The sequence below is a fragment of the Xiphophorus maculatus genome, chromosome 9, assembly GCF_002775205.1.
Source record: "Xiphophorus maculatus strain JP 163 A chromosome 9, X_maculatus-5.0-male, whole genome shotgun sequence".
NCBI classification, from domain to species: domain Eukaryota; kingdom Metazoa; phylum Chordata; class Actinopteri; order Cyprinodontiformes; family Poeciliidae; genus Xiphophorus; species Xiphophorus maculatus.
Genome location: NC_036451.1, coordinates 7,971,580 through 7,992,591, shown reverse-complemented (window position 1 = coordinate 7,992,591; position 21,012 = coordinate 7,971,580). Strand labels below are relative to the sequence as shown.

Below are 21,012 nucleotides of genomic sequence, written 5' to 3'. Positions count from 1 at the left end.
ACAACCTATTCAGAGGCACACTTCTCATGTCCAAAAAGCTCACACAACAGACAGCTCACTGCTGTGCGTGTGCTGCATTTGGGGTTCTATATTCCTCACACTTAGAATGTTACTCTAAAATCTTGATTCTTTTCTCTGCTTTTTGTATTTAGGGACTGTTTTGCATTGGACTAAGGAACTTTCTCAGAGGTTAATGATCTAAGAACACGAGTTTCATTTATCTCATAACTGAAACTCATGTTCTCTTTCTAGTGCCATATCTCATCTTCCCTTCACTTCTTCTTCATCATTTTGGAACCAGCATCAGTCAAACCTACTTCTGTAGTTTGCAGCCTAGTATTTTTTAGCTATATAGTAATTCTCTCTCAGGTCAAGTTTTTATGAGTCATACCAGTAAAATCATATTTGTATTTGTTATAGCTACATATAAACCTGCACAGCAATGATTTCTTTATTTTATTTGATTAGTCATGGTTCCAGTCAGTTGTACATGCTCAACTCTCGTTGACATTGCAGCATTCAAAAGGTAAGTGGACAAAAATGCTGTGTGTACAGCATTTTATATTGTTTCGGGGCGGATAAAAACATTTCCTCTTAGTGGTACTAATTTTGACACCGCTACGTGGATAGCGGATTATCCTACATTTAAAGAGTTGGTAAAGAGAGTTGGTTTGAGAAAAGTGATGAATAAAAGCCTCAGGAAGGTGATTTTAAGAGTTACACAAAGTCAAAAAAGTTGCTACTGAGGGCTAAAAACTAAAATTAACTATTTTTGGTATCAATGTGTTATACTAGAGTAATTAAAAGTATACCTTTATTTTCAGAGGCATGTCGGCTGTTCATTTAAGCTTCTCCTTTTAAACATTTTTTCTTTATTGAAGAATATATTACGGCAAAGTGTATCTTTTTTATCCGTGTGATCTTTTTATTTCTGTCTGTTACAGAACATGCAGAATTAGGAAATGCTGGCAGTCTTCTCAAGGTCTCAGATATGAGAAAAGTATTAATATAAGGACTACACACTGAGGCTGCTGTTTACATTTACTAAAACTAATCACACAAGATGAAGACACCTTGAAATGTCAACTTCAAGACCAAATCAAACATCATCGCCACAAAAAATGGCCTTGTATAACTTTATAAAAGTGTCCTGGGTATAGTGCAAAAAACTATTTAACCTCTATGTTATACTCTAACCACTCAACTGTACATATCAATATGTGGGCATTTTGTTTTCTTTCCTTTGCTCTTTACATTTTAAGTATGCCATTCTGGTAGTCAAACACAAGAAAGGTAGAGAGCTTTACTGCAACATTGTTCTTTAGAAACAAAAACTTGAAAAACAGCCTGTAAGGAATACAGCTTTTATAGCTTATGAGTGCATTTCCTGAAACTTAAAAAAATAGCAGTTTTACTGTGAAAATTGCAGATTGTTGGAAATGTTTTCACTAAAGAAACAAATCTGTTTTGACTCTTTCCTCTCTAAACTCCACAGAAAAACACTCAATGTCACTCATGAAAAACATGCACACCCCCACATCGTCCAACAGCAAACATCCAAACAAAGCAGCAGAAAAACTTTGCTATTTCCCAGAATATGACACCCCCCATGGGTGTGGGACTGCTGCCAATCAATTCCTCACCAATAACAATGCCTCCCCCCAAAGAAAACTACAAATAGAAAACAGCTCATTAAGGCCTTTTCATGTCGGTGTTTCTCTTTAACGAGCAGCCATTAGTGTTTGTGTCCATCCGCTGGGGCCAGCTAAAGAGAGGAGCAGCGTATGGATAAAAAGGGAGAGTTTAGCTGTGATCAGCACACCGTGTCACTGTGATGGACATTTATGAATGGTGTCCCAACTTCGATTCACACATACATAGATTTTTATACATTCTACTACAACCTCACGGACTGCATTGGACACATACGCAAATGCATAGAAGGTCCTGCATTTCGTGGAAAGTTTATATCATCATTCACTATTTTCAGTGAGATACCGAGTGACTGAAACATAGGCAGATTTATTTGTTTCACGCATATCTGTGAAGAAGACCCCAACCTCCACACGCATCTCTTACTGTCAAGCCCCCCTCTGAGAAAGCCAGTGCAGTGCCAGGTAAAAGAAGAGTTATAGAGGGGATGCCAAAGCTACAGGGGCTATGATCAGAGCATAGGAGTTGTACCTTTCGTTCTGTTCGTCATAGCACAGCTGTCTCAGATCCATCACTGAGCACAAGCTGCCTGAGGGCTCTTCTCAGTGCCCAACATAGCAAATCAGGGAATCAACACACTGAATAGCCCGCTGATGCAGTTGAAACTTGCATCAGAGCACTACTGTGAAGGCTATGCTCAGTTTAGTATCTAAGTAGGGGAAGCAAAGACAGTGCTTTGTTCTTTTTTATGTAATCTTCCCCTGATGTGTTCAAATGACTAAGAAAAGGAAAAGCGATTGAAAACAAACCCCATGGTTGAGTTGAGTATCTGAAAAGTGAAACTACTAACTTCTGAAAGAGGTTTTCCATGTACTTAAAAGTTATTGCTCTAAATCATATTTCTTAAAGTTATTCTCACTTTCATGAAACAAAAAATCACATAAATATCACTCTAGGAATTGATATTTATGCATCAAAAAGCATCCATTGTCTGAAATATTTAAAGATTTTTTTATAACATTTTCAGTGTCAGAAAAAGTTGTTTAAATTACACATACAATTACATTCCAGTCACTCTTATACTTACATTCATATATGAAAATAATTTACTTTATTCAACCATTTACACTAACATTGATTTATGATTACTAACATTTATTGGACGAATGGACAGTCGGGCAGACAGATTGATTTCCCAGAAGTCTATAGCGCACTTTGTACCATGTTTTTTGAGACTGTATAATTGGAAGTGACCAACTACACTTAGGATACTTTAATTAGGTTGAGTAAAGGGCTATTTCACAGCTTTTGTATAATCTGAATCATGTTGTACCAGCTCTATTGTGTGATCTTAAATACTGAGCAGATCACTTCAAAAACTATTTGTGTTCTGATGTTTTAGAATATAGAGGACTAATATTAGATACTGAGCTGAATAGACATATTCCAGATTTTTTAAAAGCTATCTTTGATGATATGATCAACTAACTTCTATTTCTTTCAACAAATGGGAAAGAGAGTATTTTTCTCTCTTTTTGAGAAAAATACTCAATAAGGGGAGAATGTCATTCAAACAAATCCAATCTTTAATGATTCTTGGTTTCTCCTATTGTACTGCAGAAAATGTACTAGAAATTAGCTTTAATCATCATCTTCTGTAATCATAATCTGTTCTTGTATTAATTTAGTTTTGAAGTGTCTGATGATGCAGCGCTGCCTTATGTGCTGGTGCTCAGCTCCCAGATAGCCTTGTTTTCAACAATGCATCTTTATAAGTGAAGATATCTTTTTATTCTTAGAATTCTCCTCGATAATTAGGCTGACATTGCATTGTCTCACTGTTCTTTTTCTGTCCTTTCTGTGCTAAAAATGGCAAGCTACATTTTCACTTATTCTTTCCTCAAGAATATTTGACTGCCACTGAGAGTAAAAGCGAAAAGCAAAGCTAAAAGAGCTTGACTTGTCTTCACAGGTGTTCTGACTATTCAAATCATGCACTGTCTCCAACAGAGAGCTGATTATCATCAGAGTGTTTTGTTCCAGTGCTCATTTCTTCACTGTTTCACACATATGGTGTGTAATAAATTTGCCACGATTAGGTCTGGATCATTGCTCTTGATAAGAAAAACTGGGATTTAAAGTGTAATTCAGATAGAAGGGGATAACAGAGAGAAAATTGTGGGAAGTTATACAAGCATCATGCAAAAACAAACCAAAAAAAAAGTTACTATGCTAAACATTTTCCAGCTAATTCAGGAGTACTAAATATCCATTCATACATTCATCTATCTTTCTCTTCCTATGCAAGAAAGGGTCGCAGTTAGGATCCTCCAGACTGACCAGTGGTATTTCTTGGTTTTATAAGGTTTCCCCAAACCAGGAATAATATATTTTCCCTCCAGCGCAGCCTGGGTATTACATGGGCTGTCCTCCATGAGGGATCCCGATCAGATGCACAAACAACCTCATCTGGCTGCTTCTGATGTGAAGGAGTAGCTGCTCCACTCTGGGATTCCACCAGATGAACTAACTCCCCATCCTATCTCCAAACATGAGCCCTTCCGTCCAAAGGAAAAAAATTATTCCAGCTGCTTCTATTGAGAATCTCATTCTTTCAGCCACGATCCATATCTCATAAACTATTCCAGAAAATAAATGAAATAATCCTTAAAAAACTGGAAACTATGTATGTATAATGTTCTTTAAATAAAAAATAAATACTCTAAATGAATGCATGTACTTTGTTGTACAGTAGTAGCTCAAAATAGTACATATCACAATAACCAACTTTGGAAAACAGTTGACTGAAGTGGACAAAAAAGTATTTCACAGAGCTCTCCAAACAGATCAGGGCATATGAAGACAAGTCAATCATGCTTCACTTAATAGGAAAAATAAATTGGGATTTGGAGGACATTTCAAGCAAGCAGTTCGCACCTACTTATAAAGATGATCTATTTCCAGCATTAAGCTTCTTTTGACATTTTTATTGTTTTACAGTAGTCATCTTTCATTCAACCAATATGCATATTTGAAACCAGCATATTTAGAAAAAAAAAAACGCAAAGAGCTTTTCTTACTCAGATTAAGATAAAATCTTAACAAACAGTCTAGAAAGCATTTCTTGAAAGGTGCCTTCAATATAGCATCTATCAAGATTTTAAACTAATAATGCTGATGATTCTCTCTCAACTAAACAGAGTTTAGGAGAGAAATGAGAAAATAGTTGAGAGGGTGGAAAAGAAGATGGAATCTCTGTCTGAATCTTTTAGTCATCAGCCCACTACAGAGACAAACTGCAGTAGGAAAGGATGCAAGATCATCACTGAGGAAAACAAAGTGTGTAATGATCCAGGGAAGAGTCATTGGTTGGGAATGCTTTACAGAATTGCCACCAGGAGTTTATCAAAACAACTTCAAACAAACATCAGATCATTAATTTGTGATCATCATATAAAACCTACTGAGGGTTCTGTCGACAAGGCAACTGAGTCGTTCTCACTCATTTTTGAAGTTTTCATGCCTTTGATATTTTTACAGAACCCATGTCAAACACCCTAAATCTGTTTTTTTTTTTTTTAAAGAAGCACACTCTAAACCATTCCAGATATCTTTAAATACAATCCAGAAATGGATATTGGAGAATTTTTTTTTAGTAATTCAAAACACCTACATCATAAACTGCATAGATTTTATTGAATACTATTTTCACATCAATACTATTATGAAAAACTACACCATAATAATTTATTATTAATAATAACAACAACAATAATAAAAACAATAATAATAATAATTATAATAATAACAACAACAACAACAATAATAATAATAATAATAATAATAATAATAATAATAATAATAATAATAATAATAATAATAATAATAATAATAATAGTGTCACAGTAATAGAGTAAGAACAGATTGTGTAAGCTTTTTAGAGTTTGAACATGCCATTTTATTTTTGTTGTATTTCTAATTCTTTTAGATTTCATTTCTTAACATAAATATCTCCATAAAGTCATTCAATTCCTGGTCCATCAGGTAGGTAGATGGACCAGGTAGGTTCATCTACCTACCTGATAGTATTAGGTAGGTAGATGGACATTAGGGAGTTGGTGATTATCTCAAGTTGCCACTGGACAAGAGGCGGCATACACCCTGAAAAGCTAACCAGCCTTCAATGAAGAGACAAACAATCATTGAGACACACACACACACACGCCTGCACCCAGAGCAATTTAGATTCTCCAATTAACCTAGTAGACATGTTTGTGGACTATGTAAGTAAATTTGATTTCCCAGAGTAAACCCTTGCATGCATAGAGAAAAAAAAGACATGCAAGCTCCATACTGAAAGGCCAGAACAGAAATTCCAACAATGGTTTTCCAGGCAGAAATTTGCAAAGTTTAGCAACATGGCTAACGTCTGCTAACCCCATGTTGCTATCCTAATAGACTACCAAAATATATAAATGTACATATGCATAAATGTCATGTTCAATATCAACATTTATTTTACAGAATGTTTTACAATATCACTCAAATGTATGACTTTAATCCAGCAATCATGTAAAGTCAGTGAAAAATAATTGGATATTAAAATTTTTGATAGTGGGAGTTGCATAATTGCTCTGAAAATGTATTTCTCCCCTCAGAGATTTCTTCTGTTTGTGCTTTGTTTTTTTCAATTAATCAAACAAATTTTAACATTAGGCATGTGTGGAAATAAACAAAACTAAACAAAAACTATTTTAATGAAATTTTTTATTCATCTGGGAAAAAAATATGCAAACAAACATGCACTTTTGTAAAGAACTTCTAAAAAAGTTGCTCATCCACTATTTTACATACATAGAATGTCTGTCTATCTCCACAATGACATTGCATAGACTGCCATTCATTTTTCATTCATTTCTACAGCCTAACCCTGATCCATTCTCTAAACCTGACCATCACCATTACATGCCTAACCTAAACTCAATTCATACCTTAGTCCTAAACCTAACCTCTAGCCCAAACAGCACATCTTCTATTTCTCCTTATGGAGCCCATTAGGAGCAGTCGGTCCTTACAATGTAATATGTGTTAGGAAAATGGTCCTTACACTGTATCAGAAAAAAAGGTCTCACACACACACTTCCCACTCCCCACTTCTGTAACAATATGCATTAAACTCTATATAGTCAAAACTTCTATCCTGCAATTATGCACTGATTAGAATGTCAGCGACAATGTTTGGGTTCAGTGCTTTTCCCAAAGGCTCTTTAACTTGTGGATAATATTGCTGGCATTTGAGTTGAAGGACAACCACAATGTAGTTTACCACTGTGCCCTGTAAGCCACAGCTCTCAATAGCATAATTGCTGAAATGGTTAACAAGTTTTTCAAAAGACAAGAATTAGGGTCAGCTGATCTACATTGCATAACCATAGGTGAATGATAGAATGTAAATAATCTGCTTAGTTTTTGGATCAGCTCTTTTTTTCCCTCAAAAAAATGGAGCAGCACCTGAATTACTGTAGTCGAGATCTCAATCCGTCTATTCATCTCTTGCTCCACATAACCTTCATTCATGAACATCATTCACAGTGTGATTTTAAAAATCATACTGGGATTTGAACACAACACACTGTGTAAGCATGATATGATCAAATCTTGACAGTGACAATTGAGAGGAGGATGGAACGAAGGAAAGGAGGCAGCTGTGGAAGAACTCAATTTGTATGACACTCAGGCTTCTATCACAGCAGCAGCTGAACTGCAGGGTTTTAACAAAAAATATCTGACACTGCTTTATATTTGCTGTAAGTTGTCAAGAGAACTAAATCAAGATTCAAGGTAATATGCAAATGTTTTCATATGGTTATTTTAGATGAAATATTTTGTCAAGAATAAGTGATGAGTGCTACATATGAACCTGGATTATCAGTCCAATGATGGACCCTAAGAAAAAAATCATACTGCATGTTTGGTTCTCTGTCAGTGCCATTTAGTGCTGTACCCTAAATCCCTTCCATTTTTCATTTTATTTCCCAAAATCTTTTTTGTTCAGGAGGAAGAAAGCATCTTTGTAGGTTAGACAGAATTAGAATTTGCAGAGGATGTTCACTTATAATTCTAACTCAATAGTATATCTCAGTCTGTTCGACTAGGTGTCCTGTCACAAAGCTTATGTAATGTAAATTTCACCATCTGCAACTGCACAATAGGGTCTACCAGGAGTTTATGCAGACTTTCATGTGCAGCTATGATTTTTGTGACCGTAACGACCGCAATGTGTGTACCCTGACAGCAATAAAAGAAAACAGACATTTAAATCGTAGTTGCAAGCTCACTGCAGAAAATGGAAAACTCAAGGTCAGGCTTTGGGTAGCAGAAAAAACTGTGAGGTTTGTTTCTTCTTTGTCCTTCTTTGTCATATGACATGATTTACCTCCCAGGAACACCAAAATCTACCCTAATATCCTATTGACATGTCACTTTTTGTCTGGTTATTTACATTTCTTTCTCTTTGTAGCAAATCATTGACAACAGCATAATACTAGCCCTGTGAGGCTGTAGTGAAAAATGGATTGCTGTAACGCAACTGAGTTAAAGATACTTATATGTGTTGAAAAGTGTGGATTTACAGACGCAAAATATGTGGAGACATTCAAAGAAATCAATTTACATTTTTGCATCTAAATTTCATGGTCCAGCTGCCCATTGAGACCTTCATATCTATACACTTCAAAGTGGTTACTCATATGTTACACCTAATGTGGAACTGCTGCTACTTCCTCCATTCCCTCAAGTTTTAACAGTTTAATCTTGTTAATTCTGTGTGAATTCATGTGTATTTTCTTTCTAGCGAAGATCTTCAAAGCAAAGAATGCAGTGAGAGTAAATCCTTGTCAAGATAATAAAAATGTCTGTTCATTCTTTGTTTCCCTCTCAAATGCCATTTTAGCATTTGAAACAATTTTTTAATATTTCGTATTTGGTAATGTCATATTTATGACAGTGTCATGTCAGTCTTATAAACACCCCATCAAATAAAGTGTTACTTGGTATTTTTTCCAGTTCACCTTAACCAAGCTTTTTTATAAGGTTGTACAAAAGCACACAGATGAATTTCTACATAGGATTTTCTTTTTTATTTGAGCTTCTGACAAGATTGTTGAGGAAGTTCAAGCAAAGATCATTGTTGTGACATTCTGTTATGGTACAAAGTGGGGAAAAAAAGTTAAATGTCACATAAGTAGGAGTTTTATTTAAAAATGTGGTATTGATTTGTCGGTAACGCAAGTATCATCACTACCGTAGAACAATTGGTGGTTCAAAGCTGCAAGATAATCTCTGTTTACAGAGAGGAAAGCTGCTAAGCCTACCCCCTTTTGTTCTGGAATTGATCATGATACTGTTGACAAGAGATTGATCACTGTGCACAAAACATAGGATGCCTAGAATGTAATTGTTTTCATAATGGGAGATGTACACTATCAATACACACAGTTAACATCACAAACACACACATGCAAACACAAAGATAGCAATTCGCACATGAGTCAACAGTAACAGTAAATCCCTCTTTTCAAGACTTCATGTTTGTATCTGTCAACAACAGGCAAGACATTTTAAGTCTTCAAAAATTATAATTACACCCTCAAGCTCTGACCAGTTTATTTTAAGCACATGACAAAAAAAAAAAAAACATATTCTCTGTAAGAAGCTTCTGTGTTCTTGAATAATAGATGTTTAAAACACTTTTACTGCCAAATTCTGCAGGAGTAATTCATGAGAGAGGCAAATTGACAAGTCAACAAACAAGCCCTTCTGTTTTAAATTGATATTTGGAGTAATGCAACACTATGCTTATATCTGCATAGCAACAATTTGTGCTTGAAATAAAATGTACTCTTATTCCAAGCATTTTGCAAACTGTTAATGTTCTTTTTTTTGCATTCCTTTTTGTTTTTGTAGCTAAGCAGGTGCAGTAAAACTGGTATTTGCAACCTTTCCTGTATAAGGTCTCAACGGAAATATAATCAGAAGACAGAGCAAAGACAAGTAATGTGCTACAGTTAGAGATTCTGTGGTTCTTTCCCACTGCACTTGCTGTCAACACTGAATTTAAGTTAATAATGACATGAGAACTAAATAAATGTGTCTTATTCAGCCAATTACTTCTCGAAAGGCACATTTAACATCTTGGCAATTAAAGTTAAAACATTCATGACAAACTTTGGTTCAATGTGTTTATATTATATCTATCCCATGTTACATGGTGCAATGGATTTATTTTTCATGCATTATTTTAATACAGCAGCCAAGAATGATAAAAATAGTAAAGGAAAAATTAGAAAAAACACAAGACGTACTACTATCATTTTGACTGGAAAGAAACTGAAATGAATGCAAACACATGGTTACTGTTGTCTAAATATTACATGGATGGATGAATGAATGGATGGATAGATTAAGTTCAGAAAACAGAAACAAATTTACAAAATTATTTCATGCAAAATATTAAAACCTCTTCTTTTCTGCAGTTTGTCAAAATATGTTGAAAAGAGACTGATGGTCTCAACAGGGGCCATAAGCTATGAAGCAGGTTCAACATATTCAGGTTGTCTTCAGCTCATCCTTACATTAAAGATCGAAATAAAGTAAAGAACGTTTCTGATACTTAACATCCTAAATCTAAAACTGAAATTACCTAAACAACAAAACAAATAAACAAAAAACACTAATATGCTCATAATATTTGTACTCAGATGGATGATAATGTTTTGATATGCTAACTTTATTTGGCATTCTTCCCCACATTACTCTGTAATTTCAAATCATCGGTGCTAATTCTTCACATATGAAACAGAACATTGGTTGAATAAATTCCAATCTGCTGGTCATCGCATTGCAAATGTTTTCCATGTTTGGTAACACTTCACTCATCATCTTTACCAACTTAATAGTTTTCTTTTTTTGTCTTAGATTATTTTTTGTTTAAGTATTTACCATGTGTTTATCTGTTAGCTTGTGTTCCTTATCCTGTAGCACAGCTGTTATCAGATTCTTTTTTTTCAATCTGGCAGCACTGCAGGGTAGAGGTGACTTCTAAATGTGAAGAGCATGAACCTCAATTATCCTCTCTAATTCTAACAGAATGTAAATAAGAGAAAGCATAGTGAATGGGAAGAAGTAAAAAAAAATTATAGAATTGAATGACGTAGGTAACATAGGTATCTCTTCATGGTATCCTGCAGTCTCTGTTTATAAATTAATTTACTACGAATCTCTCTTTCATAAGGACTACTTTCATGGACCTCTGGTCCTGATAACTCCCTCATCACCCACTTGTCAGAAACCATGAGCCCTGCACAGAATGAATTCCCTGTCACTGTCATTGCTGCTGGAACAATCTTCTCTGGCTTTGTCCTAAACCTCCAAACATGAAACTATGGAAAGTCACTGTCCACTGGATCTCTTCTCTCGGTAAACAAGCTGCTCTTGGAATAATGTATATCTGAAAGAATATAAAATAACATCTATTCTGTCTTTGGAAACAGCATGCAAGATTGTTGTACTGAAGGTCAATCATTCGTTCTGCAAACCCATGTCTGAAGCGTGAAAAATAAGTGGTGTAAAGCTGTGTTCTGAATTTAAAAAAGCACAAATAACATATTTAAGCTTACATTTGCAAGGTTTTTCATAGCTTTTCCAACAATAAATACTTCACTATACGGTCAATACCTTTACACAAATCCAAAGAAAGACACATTCAAATTAATTTCTTTCCATCAGATTTGGTTTGTTTTTAATCCCTCATATGCCTTGGGATATTTTATCTTGTGAGAAAAAAGCGTGTAATTCAGTCAACAAAATAGTTAAACAACGAAGGTCAAACTGAACAACTATTAATGAGTCACTTGGAAGAATTTCAAAAATACTGTGAAAGTTGAAATTCATAACAGAAGGGCTGAAGTGGCAGATCAATTAGCATCTGCTCATTTATTTACATGTTCCTTTTTCTAACCAACTTACATTTTACTGAAAAAATACTGCAATGAAGTTAATCATACATGGATTGCTATCTACCAGACAAGACGATCAGACATGCACACTTCTTACTGTCAGTACGGAATCTGTAATTACCTTAAAATACATATTTTCAGTCTATGGTAGGAAGCTGATCTATCTACAGACTGTGGCATTTTTGCTGCTGCCAATTTCAGACTTAGGTAATAAATAATTGCCTCATAACAACCAGTCAGTTCAAAGTGTTTTATTGAACCTCTTGTCACCTAGAACTCCACCAAATCTGTTGCAACAGACTGAAAGCACAAGAAACGTTTCATCCGCTTTAGTTATAGTAACACTAGAGAGCCTCTCCATTGAATCTGGGAGACGTTTAAAAGGCTCATAGCCAATCGCATTTTGACACAGTTTTCTGTTCCAAATTAAGCTATACCTACATATTGTGAAACAGTTAAGAAAATTAAAGTTTGTGCAGCATTATTAAAACAAAAAAAAAAAGGTTTTTAATCAAATGTTAACCAATTCAATATGACTGTAGAAAGTTTCTTGACTTTTAACTGTGGAGGAAGAACAAGTTCCAAAGAGTCAGTCAGATGAGTTAAAGAAATACTGAAGTAAATGCTTAAATAAATACTCAGGTTTAAAAACAAGTTTTAAACCACTCATGTCGCAGCTTAAATCCATCATCCAAAAGTAAGAGTATGGTTCAACTGTAACTGTGACTGTGAAGAGGCTCATGTTATCTCTGGTAAAGCTGTAAAGCTTAACATCTCATGAGAAAGATTTGAGAACTCACAATACACAAATCTGTCCTTTGCAGAAATGTGGCCAGAAGATAATTTATGTGAGCTCCTAGTCCATCACAAGCCATGTAAAAGGATGAAAGAAAAAAGACATATGAAAGGCGGTCTAGTCGGTCAAAAAATATTTTTCTCCTAAATACAAAACCCTACCTGTGGCAAAACACTGACAATGTACATCACTCAGAACACCCTATATGCACTTAGAGAAATACTGGTGGCAGTACCATGCTAGGGGAATGCCTTTTCTTAGTAAGTACAGAGAAGCTGGATGATTGTGAAAGTCTGTAAATGGCTGAAAGAGACCAGAGAGAGATTAGAACTCTCCTGCTTCCAGGACATTGACTCTAAATAATCAATCAGAGTCACAGTTTAATTATTTAGAAGGAAAACTGAGTTACATTAACCTGGTAAAAACCAACCCCTTGCCATATGCTATTTTCTTCGTACAGTGTCTGGTATCTTGGCTATTGAGAAATGACTGCCTCCTGGAGGTGTGGATTGTGTTTAGGTTTTCAATTTTAGCCAAGCGCTAATGTTTGCCTGTGCTTACTGGGAATTGCCTGCACTGGAAATAACCATCTTCCACTGGGATGAGAAATGAACTGAGCTGAATGAACCGAATGCGGTTGTTAATGTGAATTCAATGGTTTGAAGCGTGGCCAACAAGGACTGAATAGCTTCATTCATTTCCTCCATATTCATCGCTCAGTGCTAAAACTGCAGGTAGACTCCAATTCTAAAACAGCATAGAAATCAACATCATTGTTCACAACCTCCCATTCTGTCCGCTAATTGGCCTGGAAGAAAATCTACTAGAGACAATCCAAGACAAGGGGAGAAAGCCCAGACTGTGCTGTAAGTGAGAATTTCTTCCCAGTTGAATCCTATAGGAATTCAACTGGAATCAACTGGAATTGAACCACCATAGGTGGTGGAGCAAAACTTTTAATCTTAGTTGTCTAAGGCCAAACTTAGATTGACTGTGTCAAAGTCCAAACTTAAATTCAGCTGAGAAGGTAAAAAATATTGTTTGCAGATGATTGCCATCTGATCAGATTGAGCTTCAGCTATTTTACAAAAATAATGGATAAACTCTTCTATCTGGGAAAACCATGTCCCAAAACACTATGGCAGTCATATTTGTAGTGACAAGTGGTTCCAAAAAAACACTGATTCAGACAGGTTGAAAACAAATGCATGCCACACCATTCAGGTTCTTAGTAAAAAAAAGAATCTGAAGGGTTCTATTTTTACTGAGTTGTTCTCTTTCCACATCACAGTTATATGCTACTTTGTCTTACAAGCATAAAATGTCAATAAAATATGTTGAAATTTGTGGCTGTAACATGGCAAAATGTGAGTCAAAAAGTCTAGAATTAATTTTTAAAAATATCAAAATGCCTTTGACTGCAATAAGACATAATAATTAATTGATAAAAAACTTTGTTATGCATTTATTTGATTACATTTAATAAATTCTATAAATAAATATTCATTATCCACACAAAATAACCTCAGTTTGTTTTTTAGAGAGCCACATATTTTTATGCCTTTGGATGCATTTGAATTTAATGTAAACTGCCATAGGTGGTGGAGCAAAACTTTTTATCTTGGTTGTTGTAGTATTTTTTTTTTCTTTTTATTACTGCTAGTCTCCGTGGTAGCAGTCAAAACAAATCTCTGATGTATAGCCGCCCCAACAGCAGAATGTCTTGTGATGCATTGACTCCCAAGCATTCATAAAGTTAATTTAGGAATGGTATAGAAACTCTCAGCATGTCTCATAGATCACAACAAAATTAAACATGTAAATGCACCTAATCTCATTGTGATCCATTACATATTTATGTTAATTACACATAATTTAAAAGTAAGATTTTATTCTCCAGTCTTAAATATGAATTTGTGTGGAGCTATACTCTAAATGGTTTATCGAGCTGCATTCCTGTGCATTATGGTATTGCGTTCCTTAATCGCTTTTCTCTAGTATTCTTCTTCCCTCTCTGTTCTCTTCATTGCTTTTTCATTGCAGCTCTATGCCCATTTATTCCATCCCATTTCATAATCTGTTTTAAATGTGCTTTTTCATCTAAAGCATTCACAATTCCATGGGAAAGTAATAAACAGGAGATTGATAAAGTACAACAGGCAACACAAAATGACAGGTGTTGTGAAATCATGCCTCAGCAGCCCAACCTCTCCACAAACATGCCCGTATATAATTGAAACACTAATCAGACCATAATTACAAGAGACATCTCCTTGCATCAAATGAAGTCAATGTAATCGCCAGTGGGCTGACAAGGGAAAAGAGAGGAGAAAACAAAGGAGATGAGGCGTGATTTAAAAATTATGGTCCATGAAGAAGAAGAAGGGATGTGCTGACATTTTGACTAATATGCTACTTTGTCCTCATATGGCTCTACTGCACCCAAGAAATTATGGGGTAAGAACTTCTCACAAGCGGAGATGGTTTCACAACACCACCAGCTCCTAAATCATTAAATGAAAAAAGCTTTTCTTCATTTTACACCCAGTTCTCTGTTTTGTTGGCACTGGGTTCAAGAAAATATCTCTAATTCAGCCTCGAGACGAGAAGTCGTCTCTTCTCTTGGTATGAATAATATGGACAATCTAAATTTGTATTAACTGTTCAGCCGTGTGTTTTTCAATGTAGCCATGTACGTCTGCTTGACAAGGACACAAGGAACTGGTTGGCGGCATTCAATGGGAAATAAAAGGGACAAAGCAGTTTGAAGGTTTGTAACCCACAGTTCAGAAAAAAAGAATGAATGAATAGCTTTTTTTAAACCCCATTATGTCTGACATACAGGTGGATTTTACTGCAATCACAGCAGAAGCAATACTGTTAAGTGCGTCTATGCTTGTTTTTCACTGCTTTTGAACTCAATGAATCCATCTATGTGTGCCATTATTGCACTTAAGAGCTTAAAAAGAATAATAATTTTTTATAAAACTTCTTTCACTCAGAGGATTTGCTATAGAATCACATCTTTTCAGGTGCTTTACATTGCTACGCTGCAACCCAGAGCTGTACATTTCTAAGCTATTAAATCTCCCCTTAATACCTTGCAGCAAATGACAATTTGCTAGTGGAAAAAGATGTCACCATTTCTCTTCTGATTACAACTCGAAAAAGATTCAGAACTTGTTAAAAAAAATAGCAGAAAGATAATTCCCTGGGTTATTCCGTTGAAGGGACTGACCAGCAGGTGGGGATAAAGCCCCCCTATTTGTACTCTAACTCCTCCGGATCTCTCCTTAATCCTCAACTACCTCTCACCTGCCCTCTGATGGAAAAGGCCAACTGAGCTCTGGAGAATATTTATGAGCAGGGAAAAGGAATTGGTCTGAAATCATTTGCCAAAGGGGGAGAAAAGATAGAAAATGTGAGAAAGACATACAAATAATGCAGAAGATAGATTAGGTTCTAATATATTTTCTAGAATTAACTTCCTGCTGATCTGGGTTTATTAGGGTCTACTTCTTACTCTGCATGCGTAATTTGGTTTCTCTTCTTACAGGTCAAATGTGTAGAAATGGTTGAGATTGCTCTTCTCAAAAGCTGAATATGAAATCAGGTTTATTTTCAGAATTTCAAATGTATAGTGGTGATGGTATAAAATGCATTAACTACGCTTATCATATATACAACCAGTGCAACACTGCTAAAAAACCAAACATCTACTGCCCTTTTGCACCCAGTTAAGTGCTTGCACACTTTACACTGCTTGGTGCCATTCCGCATCGGTCACATTGGGCGAGGAACAGGGTACATTCAAGACAAGTCGTCAGTCCATCTCAATACTACATAGAGGCACAGAGCACAAACAACCAAATACACACACATGCACAACCCAGGGTAATTTAGCATAACTAATTAGCCTAACATGCAAGTTTTTGGACTGTGGGAAGAGAAAACCCACACTTTACATTGCTCCCAGTAGGGATTCAGAACTCTGGGCCTTCTTGCTGCAAGACAGCAGTGTTAGCAACTGCTTCACTATGAAAGCCCAAGAAAAAGAAAAAGAAAAAAAAAACATTAAAATACTTTGATGGCATAAATTTTCTTTCCGAAACTGCAAGTCTATTCTTCCCCCTCATGCAATACTAAAAAAACTCTTTTAATTTGTCAACGTCTTTGAATGCCTTCTGATGGAGCCTGGTGTTAAAAGTGCAAGATATTTAAAGCCGTAAAAGGTTTGCCTTTTCAAAGCAGTGGGAAGCAAATGACTATGTGGGAACACTATCTTTTTACTTCAACAATATAATATTTAACCTTTTCACTTTAACTTGAAATGCAGTTTGCTGTAATTAGTCAGAGTTTTCTCTAATCTTTAACAAAAGACTCCAAAGGCCAGAATAAACCTAAGGGACAAGACAACTGCAGACTTATGAGGCTTACATTTCCATTTATTTTTCTCCTTAGGAAAGCTTTCATCTTGGCTTTTCACATAAAAGTAATGAGAAAATACATCTGGTTTTCTGTTATGTAAATCAGATAATCTTGTGCATCCATTTAACTAATGTATGCTAATATCTGTCAGCTTTTCATGTCCTGGCTGAGGTGCAAAATGCAAAAGTAAGGAGGGGCAACAAGGTATGAAGCCATTCTACAAAACAGAAAGGGGACCCCAGCAGAGATGGAAGAGGGGAGGAAATGATGGATGCAGAGAAGCAAACAGAGCTACATTCTCTTTCTTTGCCTGGCATTGTTGCCCCTGTCAGCTGCTAAATGCCAGTGTCAGTCAAGTCTCTGTTCAGCTGGCAACAGTCCTCCTACTGAACAGTGGCGACACCCTCATCGTGGATCATCAAAACACTTACCTTGCACATACAGCCACGAGTCCAGACACTCAAGTATGCCGAGCCAGTCATGCTCAATCAACTTGCACAGCATCCGCTGATGAAAATTGTCGGTGGGTAAACAGCACACTAGAACTTTAGCATATTAAGAAAACCTTCATTTGGTTTGAGCTAATTCAAAATGACAAGCTTTTTTTCTTTTCTCAATCTTTACGTAGTGATTTTTTAACTAAATGTCTTTATATACAAACATGCATCCTTCAGAGCAACAGACACAGTAACAAACACGATTCTACCCTTTCACATACAGTATGCAGTGTGTGTAGGTCACACTGACTGACACAGATGTTTGCTGAACCACCAGCCTAAAAGGATTTAATCAGTCTGGGTTTCAGAGATGATGTTTGAACGCCTCAGATGTCTTTCTCTCCTAAGAAGAAAAAAAAGCTATGGGGACAAACACATCAAGTGTGTTAACTGTCTTATTATATTTGAACGCTCAAAAGTAAATTTACAGTAGAGATGCACAGATCAGACATTTTACTGGTCAAAACCAATTTTCAGGTTTTCTTTTAAATCTGATGTTCAGATTTTAATTTTTCCTAAGAACTAAAACACATAGAAGAGACAAAAGTGTAGTGTTTCTTTTCCCTATTTACAAGCAAATGCTTTTAATTACAACAGTACAGGGGAGATACCATCCTCGTCCCTAACCGTGACCTGTTTTTTTGAAACTTTTATTTACAGAGGATTATGCTTTTAATTTATGTGTTTATACACCAAAAATGTCAATGTTCTTAGTTGTTCTTTTGTTAGTAAATACGGAAATAAAATTCGATCTCAGCTACCTGATCTGTCAATCAAGAAAATAAAATGCCTGTTCTGATATTAGGCCCACTGATTGGAGTATTTCCATTTTATAGTTTATGCAGTTTATGCAGCTTGTTTTATATTCTGCTGTCCTGAACATTTCCTTTTTACTTTGGACAAGGTTTGAGATGGTAAAATATGAATTCTTGAAGTTAACTTAAACAATCTGCAATTTATAATCCTTTATTATTTTTTTTTATTGTTTTGTATCATTTACACAAAATAAATAGTTAACTCACCATAATTTACATTTGATGAGTTTACACGTGAATAAGCCTTGTTGCATCCTAAACCGTGCTCTGGTCTAAACAGAAAATGCCACAATACATTGAATACAGCATTCAAACAATAACCCACTGGGTCTTCGCACACAATCACCACACACATTTCTAAAGCCACTTGGTCTACCCACTGTCACACATCAACAGGCTCAGTCAGATATCTGTAACATCCCACTGCTTTGTTCTAACCCTCCTGTGGTATCTCTAGTTTAAGTTCCCACTGATATGCACCATTTAGAGTTTGTATCATACTCCAACCATATGCCTCTGCTGCCTACTAAAAAGGAGGCAAGCAGCCGCACGGAGACGAGCTTAGATCTATGCAGAAGGCACGCAGAGCTTTCATTTGTATGCAAAACTCCACTGAGTAATCTTCTCAGTCCCTCATCCCTCTGTTTGCCACCTACTAAATCTGCATCTTTTGTGGTGAAAAGAAAAGCATAGTGTCATCTCCTGTCTATGCTTTGTTGAACAGCCTCCTTTTCCCTCAAGGGAAGGCTACAAAAGAAGCCAAAGTAACTACAGAACCTCTTTAATGCTTGTTCCTTTTTGGATGCAGGACAAGATTTCACAAAATATTTTTAAGGAGTTTAGGTCTCCAAACTCTTACCTGTATATTTTGTACTTGGTGGTGAATCCCTGCTGGTAGCGCTCTGTGAAATCAACAAACTCCTGCGAATTGTGAAAAGGACCCTTCTCTGACAGGAGCCAGCCCAGGGGTCCATTTGAGCCACTGAAGCCAGCGCCGGTAGAGTCCGCGGCACTGGCCCCTACTGACAACCAGCTTAGGAGCAGGCTTAATGTCAACCACTTCCATAGAAACATGAGGGCCGCCAGTCTAGTGGAGGTCCACGGGCCACTCATGGTGTTTGCCCCGGCCCCGGTGACTCTTCATTCTCCTTGCGCTCCTAATGAGTCCTGTTGGAAGACAGACAGAAAGGAAGAGCGAGATCACCACCGAGGAAAAAAAAAAAACAAAAAAAAAACAAAACAAAACAAAAAAAACAGTACTTTTTAAATTTCGCTTTGAATATATAAGTGACAAAAATAAATGAATAACCACTTTTGAATGCGATTATACAATCCATACTGTTAAGATAGATTATTGTTTCGCTTAAGACTAAAAATATTCTCGTCTGTAATCACTTTTCGTACTTCAGTTGTTGTGTCCTTACCTTATTCGGTAAGTCTTTTGATCCGTGACTGCTCGGAATAAATCTCCGCAAAATCCCCTCATAGGATCGTGAAGTTCGGTTCTGCTGGGCGCAAACACCGGGGGGCATTGGAGAAAGGTTGCGCGCAAATATAAAAATAAAAAAATAATAATAAAAAAAAAAAGACTGCGCAAGTTGAACTAAACAGAAGGTGAAACCTGATCTCCTCCTCCCTTAAAAATACGCTATGTTTCCAGCTGAAAACCTCCCAAAACGCTCAGAAGGAAGGCTTCTGTGAGTCCTCTCCAAGTGAGTCGCTGATGTGGTGTCTTAAGAGACTCGGCTCTTCCAGGTGTGCTAATTATTTTAACGCATCTTCCTAATGAACAAATGAGCAAAGTCCACCGAAGCGCGGTAAGCAGCCGTCCTCTAACTCATGCAGTTTTTGATTGGAGACAGTTGCGCTCGGGGCGCACGCAGAGCGCACGGAGATCCGCCGATGATTCCGACGGTGACCGAGCTCCCCTGCGCGCGGGATGTGTGAATGGCATTCAGGGCGCGCTCTCCCTCCCTCCTGTACCCACACCGCTGCAATTTAATTTATTCCAGCAACGAGAATACTCCCGGTTGGCTGGGACGTAACTGGAGGAAGTGAGAGTAGGAGGCGCTCAGAAGTGAGGGTGGCAGGCAGGATGCGGGGATGGTCAGTTAATGGTAAACTGGGTGCTTAGTTTTAGAAAACCGATGGAGGGCACCTGCAGTCTGCATTAACAAAAACTAAATGCAGGAAGGAAATATGGGGATAAATGTCTTACCTGTGTGGAATGCAAATAAAATGATTAGAGCAAATTAAAAGACGTTATTGCTATAAATTAAGTTCTGGATTAAAGCTGCCTTTCTTGAGAAATAGGTCATTACAAATAAAGAATTTATAGTGGCATTGTTTTAGAAACCATACAAAGAAGTGTATATTAAGTAGTGGTTGTTAAAATTGATGTTATTTCATATAAAAATAGCTAAATTTAAGTTAGTTGGATAAAGCCGTTAAGAAAGCTGGCACTCTTCATCTTCACGAGGACGATTATAAGGGAGAATGACCGTAGTACATTAACCCCATCCCCGCACGCGCACCCCCACACACACTCCGGAGTTGTCCTCGTTATCTCCCATGCCCTGGTCGTCCCTCCTCTCTATATGCTCCAGAATAATCATCACTTTCACCATCAGCAAACTTAATTAGATCTGCTCTATTCGAGCGCCCATGTGCGTCGGACACCGAACGTGGATCAGAGAGGCAGAGAGCAGGCGAACCGAGGGAAGGATATGTGCTGCCTTTCAGCTTCTCCGCAGACGTTCAAAGGGAGGTTTTATACAGGGATTGGATTAGAGAAATGAACAGCATTG

The 21,012-nt window shown here is 36.6% G+C and overlaps 1 protein-coding gene across 1 annotated transcript in view; it reads right to left on the bottom strand.

Moving 5' to 3' along the window:
* Window positions 1-20,198, bottom strand: part of LOC102227515 (BMP/retinoic acid-inducible neural-specific protein 3-like) — a 59,674-nt gene extending 39,476 nt beyond the window's left edge. The window contains exons 1-2 of the mRNA XM_005800890.2: window positions 19,630-20,198; window positions 19,065-19,372 (exon numbers count right to left, since the gene is read on the bottom strand). Of these exons, the coding sequence (XP_005800947.1) occupies window positions 19,065-19,318 (254 nt within the window). The 5' untranslated portion in view covers window positions 19,319-19,372; window positions 19,630-20,198. The remainder of the gene's footprint in view (window positions 1-19,064; window positions 19,373-19,629) is intronic.
* Window positions 20,199-21,012: the final 814 nt, after the last annotated feature.